General features: G+C 38.9%; 2 protein-coding genes across 2 annotated transcripts; both read right to left on the bottom strand.

Moving 5' to 3' along the window:
• Positions 1 to 3,391: 3,391 nt before the first annotated feature.
• Positions 3,392 to 7,200, bottom strand: rabif (RAB interacting factor). Its single transcript, XM_004545017.3, has 3 exons — positions 7,085 to 7,200; positions 6,489 to 6,731; positions 3,392 to 3,871 (listed from the first exon to the last, which is right to left on the bottom strand). The coding sequence occupies exons 2-3, from the start codon at positions 6,624 to 6,626 to the stop codon at positions 3,623 to 3,625; spliced, it is 387 nt and encodes a 128-aa protein (XP_004545074.1). The 5' UTR covers positions 6,627 to 6,731; positions 7,085 to 7,200; the 3' UTR covers positions 3,392 to 3,622.
• A 2,179-nt stretch (positions 7,201 to 9,379) lies between these two features.
• Positions 9,380 to 16,587, bottom strand: adipor1a (adiponectin receptor 1a). Its single transcript, XM_004545016.3, has 8 exons — positions 16,470 to 16,587; positions 14,436 to 14,651; positions 14,241 to 14,354; positions 13,604 to 13,775; positions 13,311 to 13,497; positions 11,815 to 12,002; positions 11,471 to 11,664; positions 9,380 to 11,253 (listed from the first exon to the last, which is right to left on the bottom strand). The coding sequence occupies exons 2-8, from the start codon at positions 14,580 to 14,582 to the stop codon at positions 11,125 to 11,127; spliced, it is 1,131 nt and encodes a 376-aa protein (XP_004545073.1). The 5' UTR covers positions 14,583 to 14,651; positions 16,470 to 16,587; the 3' UTR covers positions 9,380 to 11,124.
• Positions 16,588 to 16,839: the final 252 nt, after the last annotated feature.

Consider the following 16,839-nt stretch of genomic DNA (forward strand, 5'->3'; position numbering starts at 1 on the left):
CCACTGTGTATTTGAGTTTGACAACCCTGACCTAAAGGAATAGAAAATATGAACAAATAATTTTTTTCATTGTATTTTTCTAGGTGAGGCAGTCAAAAGGGTTAAGCTCTGTACCCAAAGGAGAATGTCAAGCCCTGAAACTCGAACTAACTCAAGTTACTCAACAGGACAATCATCCGAAACACACCAGCGAGTCCACCTCTGAATTGGACCTCTTTGACTACCCCCCCCCCCCCCCCCAAAAAAAAAAAAGGTTTTGGGGTAGTTAAAGAGGTCTTGAAGCCGATTGAAATGCTTTGTCATGATCTTAAACAGGCCGTTAAGTCACGGTACCACCACCATGTTTGACTGTTGTTATGAAATGCTATGTTAGTTTTACACCAGATGTAACAGGACTCAAACCATCAGTCCACAGAATATTATCCCAAAAGTCTTGGTATTTTGGCAAATATGAGACAAGACTTTGTCCTGTTTATTTTCAGCAGTGTTTGAAAAAGGAAAAAAAAAAAAAAATGGAGGATGCCATTTTTGACCAGTCTCTTTCTTATTGTTGAATCATGAACTCTGACCAAAGCTGAGGGAAGTGAAGCCTGCGGTTCTTTAAATGTTGTTCTGGGTTCTCTTGTGACTTCCTGGAGAAGTCATTAATGCGCTCTTGGAGTAATTTTGGTAGGCCGGTCACCCCTGGAAAGGTTCAACAGTGTCCCAAGTTTTCTTCTGTTTGTGGATAATGGCTTTCATTGTAGTTCACTGGAGTTCCAAAGCCTTAGGAAATTGCTTTATAACCCTTTCCAGACTGAGATGTCACTGACTTAGTTTCTCAGTTGCTTCTTTAGATCGTGGAATGATTCGTTGCTGTTTGAGATAATTTAGCCTACTTCACTCTGTCAGACAGGTTCTATTTAAGCGATTTCAGGGAGTAGTCAGGCATGGGTGAGGCTAGTGAAAATGAACTGTTTTCTAAAAATTGTGGTTATTAACTGTTAATTCATGATTTAACAAGAGGGGCAGTTCCTTTTCCACACAGGACCAGGCATGTTTGAATAGCTTTTCCCCCTTAATGAATAAAATATTTTAAAAACTGGACTTTGCCTTTATTTCGGTTATTTTTCTCTCATATTAAAATTTGTTTGATGATCTGAAACATGTGTGACAAATACGCAAAAAAGAATAAGAACTCAGGAAGCAGGCAAATACTGTTTTTCTCAGCACTGTATAGAGCTGATTTGAATGTCCCTGTTTTCTGTTTCGCCTAAACTTCCTGTTGGACGGTAAACTGGCAGGTGTTTTTTAATGTATGCTCACTCTTAATAAAAACTGCTGTTAGCACTGGATATTTTCTTCCCTTCTGTCCCAAGCAAGTGAAGAACTTTACGTCATTCTGGTACCTTTGAACTCATAATGACATAGTAATACATAATTTATACAGCGGTAGTCTTCAGAACACAAATCTTTTCATTCTTCACAAACCCACATCCACCACACAAGCTATTTCAACTAATACCACCCCTGAAACTCACATGGTGGGACTCATCTTACTAGGTGTGAGCATCTGGAACCACATCACAAAGAAAATGTGCTGGCAGCTATAAAATCAGGACCCTTAGTGATGAACAGTAGACCTCTCATAGCGTGAACCACAGAACATAAATTATTACAGAGAAACTGGAGACAGTTGGGTTGAACAAAATTATATTCAGAACTATAAAATCTACAACTTAAAACTTTGCTTTGCAAGGAGGATCAGACTGGATGCAAATGTAATAAATGCTTCCAACACCATATCGATAATGCAGACTTGCTCACATATTAACACCTCGTTTGTGGATTTAAATGAATAATGTACAAAACTGAATTTCAGATGGCAAGTAACTTAGCATTTCCAGTTTTACTTGTTTTTGGGACCAGAAGTCCAAAACTGTGAAATACACTAAAACCTACATGCAGTCATGTGATGGAAAAAATGTATTTGCAGCACTTTGTGTTGACTTATGAAAAGCAAAGTACACTCTTACAGTTTCCAGATGTATTAAGAGAGTAAATATTTGTCAGGTGCTGCCAAATAAATGTGTGTGCACTTATTTAAAAGCAGAAGTTTTGGCAGTTTGCTATTCTGGAGCATTCAGTCAAGACTGAGAAACTAAAATTCCAAAAGCTACATCTCAGACATTACAGGCCTCAGTTATCATGTTAAATGTTAAGGTTCATGATAGTACAATTAGAAAAAGCCTGAGCAAGTGTGGCTTGTTTGAAAGGCCTTCCATGTGAGAGCCTATTCTCTCTACAAAAACATGGCAGCACAGCTTAGGTTCGCAAAGTTTCATCTGAGCAAATCATAAGAATTTGTGAACAATGTCCTTTAGACAGACAAGACCAAAGTGGAGATATTTGACCATAATGACCAGCACCACATCTGGAGAAAACAAAAGCACAGCCTATCAGCACAAGTAGCTCATATCAACTGTTAGACATGGTGGTGGAAGGATCATGATTTGGGCTTGATTTGTAACCACAGGACTCAGGCATCTTGTAGTCGACCATGAACTCCTTTGTATACCAAAGTATTCTCAAGCTTGGCCGACACTGGGGCAACACGACAATGAGCAATAGCACAACAGCAAATTTACAGCAGAATGGCTGAAAAAGAAAAGAATCAAGGTATTGCGATTGTCCAGTCAGTCCAGAACTCAACCTGATTAAATGCTGTGATGGGAACTGTGAGAGCTGTGCATGAATGAATGCCTGTAAACCACAATGAACTGAATTAACACTATAAAGAAGATTGGGACAAAATTCCTCGATGTGAGACACTGACAAAGTCAGACCGAAAAAGATTCCTTAAAGTTGTTGCTGCTAAAGGTGCTTCTACAAGCTACTGAATCATCAGTGTACTTTTCCCAGGACTGTCATAGGATAAACTGAGTGATTACCTGCATTTTTGTGCTCCATAATGTTTCAGTGTTCAACTGGCATCTTTTAACTGATTATAAAAGAATATGCTAAAATAAATGGCCTGGCCTGTATTTGTATAGCGCTTTTCTAGTCCCTAAGGACCCCAAAGCGCTTTACACAACCTGTCATCCACCCAGTCACACACACATTCACACACTGGTGATGGCAAGCTACAATGTAGCCACAGCCACCCTGGGGCGCACTGACAGAGGCGAGGCTGCCGGACACTGGCGCCACCGGGCCCTCTGACCACCACCAGTAGGCAACGGGTGAAGTGTTTTGCCCAAGGACACAACGACCAAGACTGTCCAAGGCGGGGCTCGAACCGGCAACCTTCCGATTACAAGGCGAACTCCCAACTCTTGAGCCACGATCGCCCCAAGGATGAAACCAAATTTTCTTTCAGGAGGAAGCTGCAAAAGACTGCATTCAACATCAATTTCCTAAAAACCTTTTTTATTAGAACAAGATGGTGAAACTTGTCAACATGAAACATGAGAATGAACACAACACAGTCCTGTCACCGTTAAAGACATACACACCAGTATCTGTAAGCATGTGTGGTGGATGAAGTTGGGGTCACCTCTGGGAGTAAATCCATGAACCGATGCTCTGCCTGCCAACACATGATTTTCAAGTTCTCGTGCACTCACTTACATATGCACTCAAACTATGCGTGGTTCACCCTGTCCAAAGCAATGTAGAAACTTTTCTTGTCATCCAAACAGTGCCAGCCGATTGGTCCAATCTCGCAGTCTGCACAGATGAGGTACTTGATCCTCCCCACGTCGTTAGTGAAGCCTACATTCTCAAAAGTGTACATGTCATCCACGAACCAGTGGGCAGTCAGTGTGTCACCGTCCACTGAGGCCTCTGTGCTGCTGAGGCCACTCTTTTTCCGCATGGATGGCAGGAACAGCTGGTGGCAGAAAACACAGGAACAGATGATTTAAAAAACAAAACAAAAAAAACTTGTGAAACAGCACAAAATTAGGAGTGAAACAGGGTAAGCATGAAGGGGTTTGTGTCAGCCTCCAGCTCAGATTTAAGTTTCTCTCATCTGTTGAGCACAAATACAGCTCATCTTGAAGAAACAGAGTTAAATCCCTGATTTTCTACTTTGCATTTCAGCGTAAATAGGATGTTTTTCTTTGCATAGAATTAGCCGAGTATGAACATTTTTTAATAAAAACCTCCAGCACCTGCAGTTGTATTCTGCTCTTCAAAGAGTCAGCATATCCTAAATATCCATGTGCCTTTTGCTCACACATCTGCAGAGCCAAGTCTGTCTTTAGTAACTAAGGCCTAAAGAATACATCTGTTTCCTTTCTTAATTCAGTAGCAGCACCTGCAGTATATTTACTGAAAAGCACCCTGAAGAATCAGTAATTTCATTAATTTATTTATTTATAAAGCACGTTTAATAACAACAGGGAGCTGACCAAAGTGCTGTACAGAGTAACAGTTAAACAATGACATTGACAACAACGACAGGTAAGAAAATTAAAGGAAAATTAAGATAAAAGAATTGGTAACTCTCATGCAGTTTCGAAAGTCAGAGTAAAAAAATATGTTTTAAGATGCGATTTAAAAAGTAACAGTTGGGGCCTTTATAATGTGGAGAGGTAGATCATTCCACATTTTCGGTGCCACAACCGCAAATACCCGATCTCCTCTATGAACCATCCTAGACTTATGTAAGGTAAGGAGCAGGTGATCGCTTGATCGAAGGGCTCTAGAGGGCGTATAAAGCTGCAATAGGTCAGACAAATAGTCTGGTGCCTGGCCAATTAGCACTTTATAAGTCAAAAGTAAGATTTTGAATTTAATTCTAAAACGCACTGGAAGCCAATGAAGGGAAGCAAGCACCGGAGTAATATGTTGGTGTTTCTTCACACGAGTCAAAAGGCGAGCTGCAGCATTCTGTACAAGTTGGAGCCGGGCCAAGCTGGACTGACTGACACCCACATATAGTGAATTGCAGTAATCCAGTTGAGATAAAACAAACGCATGAATTGCTCGTTCCAAATTTCTAAAAGATAAAAAAAGATCTCACTTTGGATAGGAGCCTTAATTTAAAAAAAGGACCGCTGGACAACTGAATTAATTTGTTTCTCAAATGTAAGTTTGCTATCCAAGAAAACCCCCAGGGTTTTTACATGCGTTTTAACAGCACATGTTAGGTTGCATAAGTCCAGATCTGGGGCATTGAAATAACAGCTCGGTCCAAAAATAATTACCTCAGTTTTATCCTCATTGAAGGTAAGAAAATTTGAGGCTATCCAGGTTTTAACTTCGTCAAGACATTTGACTAGCGATTCCATGGGCGTGGAGGTGTTTCTATTAAACCGAAGATAAATCTGGGTGTCGTCGGCATATGAGTGAAAGCAAATGTTATGCTTCCTAAAGATTAGGCCTATGGGCAACATGTAGATTGAAAAAAAGAATTGGGCCTAATACGGAACCCTGCGGGACACCACAAGTAAAAGGAGCTGGAGAAGAAATAAAATCATCAAGGCTCACGGAAAAAGTCCTCTCGGAGAGGTACGGCCTAAACCATTCCAAGGGGATACCTTTGATACCACATTGCTCCAAACGGGAGTTCAGAATGATGTGGTCAACAGTATCAAAGGCTGCAGTTAAGTCTAGGAGCAGGAGCACAGCTGGGTCTCCTGAGTCAGTGATTAATAAAATATCATTAAGTATTTTTAGGAGGGCAGTTTCTGTGCTGTGGTGGGTTTTGAAGCCCGACTGGAACTTCTCAAAAATATTATGACTATTTAGAAAGGTTTGTAGCTGCTCAAATACAATCCTTTCTAAAAATTTTGACAGAAACGGAAGCTTGGAAACAGGTCTAAAATTAGCAAGAACTACAGTACCGTAATGACTTTGGTGTTTACAATCATTGGTCATTTTTTATTAGGTACATCTGTTCAATCGCTCATTAATACAAATAGCTAATCAACCAATCACATGTACCTGGCAGCAGACAACCTGCTGAAGTTTAAACTGAGCATAAGAATGCAGAAGAGAATCTGAACGCACAACACCTACCGATCTTCTGATTGTGGCTTACAGCAGGATAACACTCAATGTAACAGCTCAAATGAACCCAAACTGATTTCTTAAACATAAAAATGAATTTGCTGTACTCAAATCATCTCCACTGTCATTGGATCTCCCAAAAAGCACCTTTGGGATGTGGTGGAACAGGAGTCACATCATGGATCTGCAGCCAACAAATCTGCAGCAACTGTGTGATGTTTTCATGTCAATATGGACCCAAATCTCATGAGGAATTTTTCCACCTTGTTGAATCTCTGCCACAAAGAATTAATGCAGTCCTAAAGACAAAAACTGGTCGAACCTGGTCCTAGCAAGTTGTACCTAATAAAATGACCAGTGAGTGCATATCTGCCTCTGATTGGTTTGTTTCAGCAGCACTTTGGTTTGGCGTTATTATCCTTTGAAGCACACAGGAACTCACTGATATTAAAACGATCAATGTCAAAAGAGACTGAATGCATGCGCCATACCTCCTTCTCCGCTAACACGGCCGTACCGGGGCAGAGTACCTTGGACCCGCAGCGTTGACACAGCACAGACTTGCTGTTTTTGCCGTCATCAGAAACCAGGCTGGATCGGTCCGTGCTTTCTTTCGATTCCTGATCCATGTCGATCCCCAAAGAAGAGCAGGTTTACTCGGACGAACGAGCACAAAGAGGCTCAGGGGAGACTTCCACCAAGAAAACCAGGCTGGTCCAAGAGATCTCCGTTAACTGTAACGGTTAAGGAGATGATGTTAACTAAAGTGCGATCTTAAACAAACAAACAAAAAAAAAGAATAAAGGGAGGGAACGAACAGAAAGGGTGCACCGGAATTACGAGCCGTGCGGAAGTCCCTAATCCTAATTCATTTTTCTTTACGTTCCAAATACAGGTCACACATATTCCTAAACCACAGCTTAAAAAATACATTTAAAAAGATAATTTTAACCTAATGCAGTCCAACGGGATGACCTGTATCTTCATGTGTGCTAACTCCGGATCTGACACTGACAGACATAAAGCTACAGAGCAGAGACATATGTTTTAGACACATGCATTTTAAATTAAGTCAAATAACGCGTACCTATATGCTGCAGAAGATGCTTTGAACAAAACTGCATGAGACAAGCAAGCTAGCCCAAGCTAGGCAAACAATCTGGGTCTCTGTGTGCCAACCAGTAAATGCTCCCGTGTTGAAACACGGAGCTGTGACTTGGTTCCCAGTTAGATTTTATTTTATGTTGTTTTTTTCTTCACTGTTTACCTAACCAACCAACCAACCAACCAACCAACCAAACAACCAAACAAACAAACAAAATCAGCTTAGTTTAGGTTACTTTCCGTACGAAGAAGTATTAGGACCACATTAAAAAATAGTGTCCATTTTAAATATTAAAGTCAAGATTTTGAGATTAAACTCGAAATAGCAAACAAACAAACACGAACTGTAGAGATTCCATTTGTCATTTTAAGCCAAACAGCTGCCACGGCTCCTATGCCCTCTACAAAACGTGTAGATGAGTTAGTGAAACAAAATGATCAGTTGTCTTATCGTGTCCTGTGTTACAACATACAGGACGTGATCATCGAGTCCAAAGCGGGTGGATTATGGCTATCCTTGCATCTGACCATTGCCAGCCATTTCATTTTCTATAAATCCGGCCACCAGATGCAGCTTTCTGCTTTCTCTCTTCAGTTTCTTTATACTTACCGCCACAATTTCCTTGTAACTAAAACCGAATCCGAAGTAAGATTTCACTATCCCATCTACACAAGGCATTTTGTAGAGGGTATAACAGCCGTGGCAGTTTGTCTTAAAACAAAAACTGTAATCTCCACATTTTGACTTTATTTTCAAAATGATACTCCTTCATATGTATACCAGAGCCTACTTGAGTATTGAATATTAGGAAAATCAGTACAGGTATTATAATAAAGCCTCATCAGTTATCATAACAAATTAACAAGTATCTGCTTGCCCAAGTTAGTTTTCCCCAAAAGTTCCCCAAATCATTTCACTTAGTTTTTATTTTAGTTAACTATAATAACCTTGTTTCCAATGTGTGGGCCGCGATCTTGCAAGTGAGCCGTCAGAGGTAATTTCCTGTATAAATAATTCAATTGCCTGAAATCCCTCTCACCATGTGTGTTGCCCTGTGGTAGGACAAACAGACTGAGATGGAGCTACTTTACGAATACCTTAACACTGAACCTCAATAGACACTGACTTCAACCACCTCCACCTTCTCTTTCTGCAATCATTTCTCTGGTGTATAATATCACAGCTAATGATCAATATCTTCAAATGATTCGAATTCTCTTTGCAATATTGCCTATTTTTAGCTAAGTCACGATGATGTACATGCAGTTTCATGCTGCTCCTTAACATGAATGCTTTTTGTTACCACATTATTACCATCTCATGTAGTACTTTTGTAGATCTTATGTAGTACTTAGTACTATAACTTTAAAAGAAAAACTATGGGATAAGATGCACTCATATATGCTGAATCAAATGACAATCCTTATGAAATAAATTTTATAAGATCAGATGAGGATAAAATCCTTTGGCTCTCAAATTTACCTTAGGAATCCCAATGGAGTTTTGACTTGTGTTTTGAAATGCAGTTTAAAATTGTCATGAAATGTTAACATTGTAAAAAGAAACTGAACTAGTCAAGCCACAGGGTTTAAAAAATACAATCAGAACACAAAAATAATATTCTGTTATTACAGGTGTATTTTTCTTTGAGTCAGTGCTGCAGTATAATTATAGCTAGCAAATGATGGATAAAATAAAAAAGAGGGTTACATATAAAATATTTGTAGGAGTACTATAAAGTAAACAAATTACGTCTACTAAGTATCCCTGCTGACATGCAGCTGACCTGAGAAAAAGAACTAATATTTTAGGCTCCTGCGTAGTACAATATCGCACCCGCACCCCCCCCAAAAAAAACAAAACATGTCAAACTGCATATACTTTATAGCTAAACATTTATCACCTTCAGTAAGTTTGAGGCTTCATTTGTGAATTAAAAATATTAAGTGTGTTCAGGAGTGCAGTTTTGCTAACACAGCAGTTTACATTTAATTTGTACCACTGACGACATGATACAATCAAATTATGTTTGAACAAACATCAAACCACAAAGGAAAGCACTGAAACATGGTACAGATTATATTCTCGACATAACTGAGAAGAAGTAGACCATGAATGCGTTTGTCTTCATTTTTTAAACTGGTGATGTGTCATTTGAATTTTCAAGTCATACATTCCTGTGACTGATGCTGAACCTGCTGAATGTATGTTAATGTAATCAGCTGCTTGTAGTCCCTGAACCTTTAAAATGTACACTGGAGAAAACTGGACACCACATTTTCACGTGTGGAAAAGAATTTATTACAATAATTTTCCAAGATTACCATTAATAAATATTTAGGTTTACATTTCTGTGAAATGTATGATTTATCACTTTCTACACAGGACATTACACAAAGTCAAGAATACACATTGTTTTAGTCTTTGTAATAAAGCTTGAATAAGTTCATCTAGAAAAAGGAGTCTTAAATTGAAGTTCATACAACCTATCAATGGAAGTGTAAGTGTAATGCAAATCCAGTAATGATTCGATTGGGAGAAGAAGAAAAACAAAAATTGTTATTTTTATATATATATATATATATATATATATATATATATATGGCAAGGAAAAACAAGAAAAATCAACATCTGGAAATCCTTGATACTCCCTTGACTCTTAAGATAGGCCATTTTATTTAAAAACATTTCCATTGGCCTAAGGCACAGGAATACTAAAACTTTATACAGAGCATGTTTCCTCATATGGATTCTAAGTTTTTTAATTTAATAATGTACGCTAAGGTGTATTTGATATTTATACCTCTCATTTCATTTGAGATCTAGCACAAAAGAAAAACCTCTGACAAAAACGCAATTGAACCAATCCATATCTGTACATTGTGCGTAGCCCAGGAACTAACTCTAGAAATTAATCCATGAAGTGCTGGGTGACTGATAAATAATGATTGGGTAGTTCTTGTCACCTCAATGTTTCAAGCATCTTAGTTTAACCTGAACTAAGCTGATTTATTTTTATACAGCAGCTACAAACTCTTAGGGCTTTTCTGTGCCATTAAATGATTTGAAAATGATCCATTTGGGATTTTTCTTGATTTAAACGACGCAACAGAAGCAGAAAAGAAACATCCAACCCTGTGTGGATCTGATTAGCTTTAATCCATGTGTTATTCAGACACTTACTGTGCGTAGCTCTTATTTATGGGGCCTAAGCTCTAAGCTTTATTCAAAAATTATTTATCCGTTTGCTGAGCAGGGAGTCTCCACATGAACAAATGAGCTGTGGATGAGCTGGAGTTAGCCAAGAGGCAGTTTTCCTCCTCCAGGCATATGGTTCAAAGTCACCCTAAAACCACACAAGAACGTAACACTTAAGCTTTGACCGGGCTTTCAGATAAACTTGTGGTTTATTGCTGAGTGGGCTTATGTAACAGATAAATGAATATGTGCCGGTACACACACCAAAACAGACAAACAAAAACAAAAAACAAGTGCTGACAACCATGCCGAAAACTAGATGCTCCCAACCAGCTAAGCTGTCTTCAGTTGCTCTACACCAAACTCTTGCTGGACAGCACATTCATCTACTAGCTTCCATGGAAAATAGGAAAGGAATGGTTTACAGTATGTGCCTTCTTCTACAGCACAAATTGGTGATAAATGACAAAGTGGCTGGGGTACTAGTAAGCTGCAGTTTCAGGAATACATGACTTTTTTTGGGCTAAAATCCCACCTTTATCTTAGCTGAAAATGCAGATTTTAAGCTTAATAACAATTTTATTAACAAGTAGCGCCTGTTTCCACCATGGTACATTGGCTAGTTAATGCTACTTTATTGAAGCAAAAAGGAGCCAAAGCAGAAAGATCACAAAAAACCCAAACAAGATGTTAAAAAACATCAGAAGTATAGAAGGAGGAATAAGTGACTGTTTTGAATTCCAGCAGCATTTTGTGTTTGTGTGTGTGTGTGAGAGAGAGAAAGAGGGGGCTATAGAGAAAAGTTTAAGTCACAGTCAAGCCTCTCAGAGCAGAGAGTCATCTGTGCATCCTCCCTCGAGGCCGTATCGGAACTCCTGCAGGTTGGAAACGCCATAGAAATGGATGAACGCTGCTGCCACGACCAGAACATGAAAAATCTGATGAGAATGGAACTGACAGAAAGAAAGATGTGCATATTAGCAGCATTTATTATCATTTGCTTGGTATTTAAACAAACTACCAAAGATACATCCAGAGGCTACTGCTGAGTATAACTGTTCCTTTAGTCACTCACTCCCTTCTAAACCTACAATAGACTGTAAATACTGAGCTTTGAACTTGCTCAGACCACTACTGACTGCATGCATGTTTGAGGGAGGAAAAACTTACCCAGATGTCGCACTTGCCAGGGAAAAAGCGTTCAGGGATCCTGGCTGCGTACAGACCAGCGCCAGTGATATACATGGCCCCCATCAGGTAGAACCAACCCATCTGGCCGACTGTGGTTGCCTTAACAAAGCCCTCCTCAATGGTGAAGTGCATGGTGGGAACAATGCCACTTAGTCCGAGACCCATGAAGACGCCTAGAAACATGGATTGCAGTTACGTGTTATTAGTTTCCTGAAAATATCCCCACTGCTCAGAAGAGGAATAAATGGAGGTGTGATAAAACTGCAACCAAAACAAACTGCTGCAAGTGTAAACAGTGTGTATGTTCTTTTACTGGCGCCCACCTGCTCTTGTAGGTCTGTGCCGAGGTGTAGAGAATCGGTCCCACTGGGCGACAATGATGGCGGCAATGCCGAGGATACATACAATGGTGAGGTAGATAAGGCGAGGCTGAGGGGAACAATAGAATGAGTAGTACAGCCAGGGCACGAAGGAGCCCATGATTAGGAGGGCGATCCCCGAGTAGTCAAGCCTGAGGAGAGAAAATGAGTGTTTGTATAGAAGACCTACAACAGAAATATCAAACTCATTTTACACTGCCGACCACATACAGCCCACTTTGATCTTAAGTGGAACGCACCAGTTTCACTCCTCTTTCTGTCGGTTTAGAAAGTTTTGAAATATTTTAATATTAAAAAAAAGTGCAAGTTCAGAAATGCCTCTAAGTTTTTCTAGATGAGAACGAAATGCTGCTTTGGTCTTAAATTGTAACAAATAAATCTGTAAAATTACAGAAAAAGTTCTGTTAGCTCACTGTGCAGACTGTCCTGCAATAATAAAACAGATAATTTTTGTTAACTGAGAGAATGTCCTCTTTTTTTCCTTTTACGGTGAACCCAATGTAAAAAAACAAAAAACAAAAAATCCCCAAACAAACCCTCAAACAAAATCATACATTTTGTTAGTAGACAGTGAAAAAACAGGAACTTTCTGTCATTTAATTGTTTATCTATTACTTAGTTACTTTGGTGTAGTATGAATGGATATAGTGGAGGTCTTTATCAGTAGGAAAGGATGTAAAACCTGTGAAAATACAGTTAAAAGTCTAAAATGCATTCTGTGCTTCACATTTTTCAAAGCCATCAGGTGGGCTAGATTGGGGTCTTTTGCGGACTGATTCTGGGCCCCAGGCCTTAAGCTGCAACACCCATAATCTAGAAGAAGCAAAAACTAAAAACTTTTTCATGTTTCTGAAAAAGGAAAACAACAGAACTTTGTTTCCAGGTCTATTCAAAACATATTGTTGAAATATGATAACTGCCATGTAAACATGAGCTGTGGGTATATTAAGTATAGTGATGCTTCAAGTCTGCCACAATAAATACTCTGCATCTTTAACCACAGATCAATAAAAGCACTGACAAACTCTGGGGTCAGGTTCTTGTTAAATGACCCTTGGAACATGGACAAAAAGGGTTGGCATCAAATAACTAGCTCCCCCTGTTCTTACAGTAATATATGTGTGTGTGTGTGTGTGTGTGTGTGTGTGTGTGTGTGTGTGTGTATATATATCAGTTAAACATCCAAACAGAAACATGTTTTAAAATAAATACTAAAGTCACTTGATGATTAAACAAAAACTATAGAGGATTTAGCATAGCGTTATAAATATTTAATCAATATTACACAACACTCAAGGCGACAAGTACGAGTTGCATGTGTGATTTGAAGATGCGACTGAACTTTAACAGCCTCCATAAACAAATGAAATTTTATTTAGTCTGACAGAAATTAATCGTTCATGATGTGCAAAGCACCATTTGACAGTGTGAGGCCTTACTTGGAGAATGTGCGAGACACTTTCTCAGAGTGGCAGTAGACCGTATGAAAAAGCCAGGAGAAGCTGAGGCAAAGCACAGCACCCAGGAAGAACATCCCAAACACAACCTTCTCTTGCAGTGGGGCCATAAAATACATGTTGGGCCGCAGCATGGTTAATGTGCCCAGACATAGGAATAAGATCAGCCCTGAGAAAGACAAAACAGGCGGGAAATATGCAGAATGACTCAGATGAAAATATTTTTGACCATAATGAAAATTTTTATCTGCTGCTAATCAGTTTGTAACGCTCACCTAACAGGTGAGTCCAGATGTTTCCTGTTTCAGTGTGAATTCTGAAGATGCTTCCGAAACAGGCCCGGAAGGATGGCATGGGTGGTCGATGTCCGTGCAGGAGGTAATCATTGTCCTTCAGCCACTCTGGCAGGACATGAAAAGGGATTACTCTCCAGCGCCCCTCCCAGACCTGAGAAACAAGAATAACTTTTGCTCAGAGAGGCATAAATTCTGAGTTTATTGTGAGGGTCTTCAAATAAAACACCCAGAAAAATGAAAAACAATACAGGAGTTATATTCAGCATGTTAAAGATTGTGTATGAATTAAAAACAAAAAACCAAAAACCAAATATGGAAACATGTCTGAGAGTTTGAAGGCAAAATTAAACAGACCAATATTATAAAAAAAAAAAAAAAAAAAAAAACTCTGTAAATGTGTTGTTACAGAACTGTGACCTAGATATGAAAGACATTTTTCAGTACAAAAAAAGAAGTGCTCATCATTGCTCTTGTGTGGACTACTTACTTAATGAACACAGTTTCTTGTGATTTATTAAGAACACTGACATATTCTTAATAAGCCAATTCATTAGTCTTTTTCCCTCAACGAGTTCTGTTTAAGCATTAAAAGACAATTTTGGTTTTTTTGTTTTACCTTATGTACAAACTCCTCCATCTTCTCCATAGCATGGTGAGCCTGTAGCGGTAAGGTCAGAACCTCACCCACCTCATCATCCTCCTCTTCCTCATCAGCAAGCATTGCGGCTCCCTTTAAAGAGGTTATGACACTACTGAAGTTACAGAGAAATAACAGCTTCTTTCTTTGTTGCTTATTCTGAAACAGTCCTACCTCAGAATGGACACTTTTGGATACTCCCTGCCGCGCCCCTCCCTCTTCCAGCAATGGCCCCAGCTCCATCAGCTCAACATCTGGGACCTGGCAGTCCTCAGAGATCCGGCAGTCTGCATCACTGGCAGACCCGTTTCGGCCTGACATAGGGAGACTGCCTGATGATCCACTCACAGTCGATGTATTCTGCTTCAGATGGTATACTTGAATTTCCTCCTGGGGGGCACCAGAATTGCAATCAGCTTTACAATCTAAGTATGTCAACACCTTCATGTAGTCTGACTCCAGTTCTCTTCAGTCCTCGAAACACTCAGTGATTAAAACTACACAACTAAAGACTGCAACAAAAATAATAAACTAATAAAAGAAAAGTAAAAACAACCACAATTAAATAACGAATATCTATGATAAGACTGATATTACGTTATCTACAGACAAAAATGCCTCACAATGCAAATGAGCTAGAATTAATTATGAGATGATAACTGTGGAGGCAAGAGGCCAACAGTATTATTGGCTGATATCTCTGTTGTACAGGATAAAAGACTCATTTCGAAGCACCCAGAGCACAACCGGAAGAAATAAAAATGAACTGCTTTGTCCACGACTTGAATTCGGAATATTTAAAAGAACTAAACAAAGAAAATCAGGATATGTTGTGTTTTGTATTTAGAACCTGACAAGTATGTCAACTAATATGGAGCTCTAGACCAGGGATGTCACCTAAAACCTGGTCTGAAAGGGGATCAGCTTTAAGTAACTGAGAACACAAAAGCAGAGCCTGCCAGTAAGGAGAAAAGAGGTGACTGACTTTAACCTACATATTTAAATAAGCAGGATTTGAATGTAACATGTTAAGTTTACATTTATCAAATGAAGGGTATATCCTATGAACGCTGACACTGATGTTAAACACTTTTCTTTTTTTTGTGCCTGCAGTAAAATAAAGCCATCAGTCCAATTTGCTTCAATTGACCTCATTTGTAAGTGAAGTTTCTCTTTCCATGTTACTGTGTCACTATTAGTAAGCTGCTATATTATATTACTATAAAACATTTAGTATAAATAGTCTGCATTGCCTTGCTTCAGGTTTATGCCTAACTGAGAATAAGCCTTTGTAGAAAAACAAAGTGAACAATGAACGCAATCTGTCTGTGATGCCTTGTTTTTTGATTAAAGTTTAACGGTTATTTCTGCACTTCTGATAAACAAAATGTCCTGTGCTTCAGGAAATGAGCCCCGCTTAACAAAACTGGTTAGAAAAAAATCACTTTATTACAGATAAATGCTGCTGATTTCCTACTTTCACTCTAAATGAAACCTCTTAAGAGGTTCTCAATAACTCATCTATGCCATAAACCCATCTACTTGTCATTTCATAGGGCTTCAACAGCTCAATAATTAGCACTCACGAAGAAATTAATACGTCTAGTACTTCTAAGAAAACAAAGGACATTAATGTGAGCTTCGCATGAAACCCCTGTGTTACTGACCAAAAAAATAACAACAAGGAAACAAAAGAAGTAGCTAAACTTGTTTAGCTGTACGTCTCCGGACAAGTACAGCACGACGGCAATTCTTATTTCAGACAGGATAACGATTTATCTAATACTGACTGCATACATAACACATTTAACCATTTTACTGTTTAGCCCAGGCTCCCAGACGGATGTTGATTAACGTTAGCACAGCGTCAGACGAAACAGGGACAACAAAATGTAAACAACACCAAAATACAGAGGATTTGATACAAATTCTCAGTATTAGTACGCTTTCTTACACTTTTTAAAGAGTAAAGCATTAATTGTAACCTTCTCCGACAACGCTTATAATGAGCTGGTCTGAGGTGCTATAATATCAGGTTGCTAACGTTTCCTTTATGCTAGCGCCGAGCTGTCGCTGAGGAGGGGACAATTTTCAGAGAATTAACTTAATAATAAAAGTATTTACGAATTCATCAGTCTGAAGTATTATTTAGAAGCTTTACTGTCCCAAGATTCTTTATGACAAGTTCATTTAAAGCAGAAAAGTTACCTGGCAGGGTAGCCTTCAAACCAGGAAGGTGAATTATTTACCGACGAGAAACACAATTCTTTCCGGAAGTTGAAATCTCTTTTGTAAGCCGAATCCAGTTCTCCTTCCAAAATAAAAGCATCCATTCGAATGTCGAGAACAAGTCAGACGTCTTCATGAAGTCAGAAAAGGTTTTTAAATTATTAATTTTAGTCAGTGCAATTCCAAAATGACTTAAACAATGTAAAAATATTGTTTTTAAATGTAAATGTTTACAAATGTAAAACAGACAATAGTGCAGACCCCCAGCCCATTACACAATAACTGGTAGGACTGATATGATACATAGGCGAATGCGTAGTGTTGGAATCTTTGCATTGGCGATTTACAT

This window comes from Maylandia zebra, linkage group LG5, assembly GCF_041146795.1.
Source record: "Maylandia zebra isolate NMK-2024a linkage group LG5, Mzebra_GT3a, whole genome shotgun sequence".
Taxonomy (NCBI): Eukaryota; Metazoa; Chordata; class Actinopteri; order Cichliformes; family Cichlidae; genus Maylandia; species Maylandia zebra.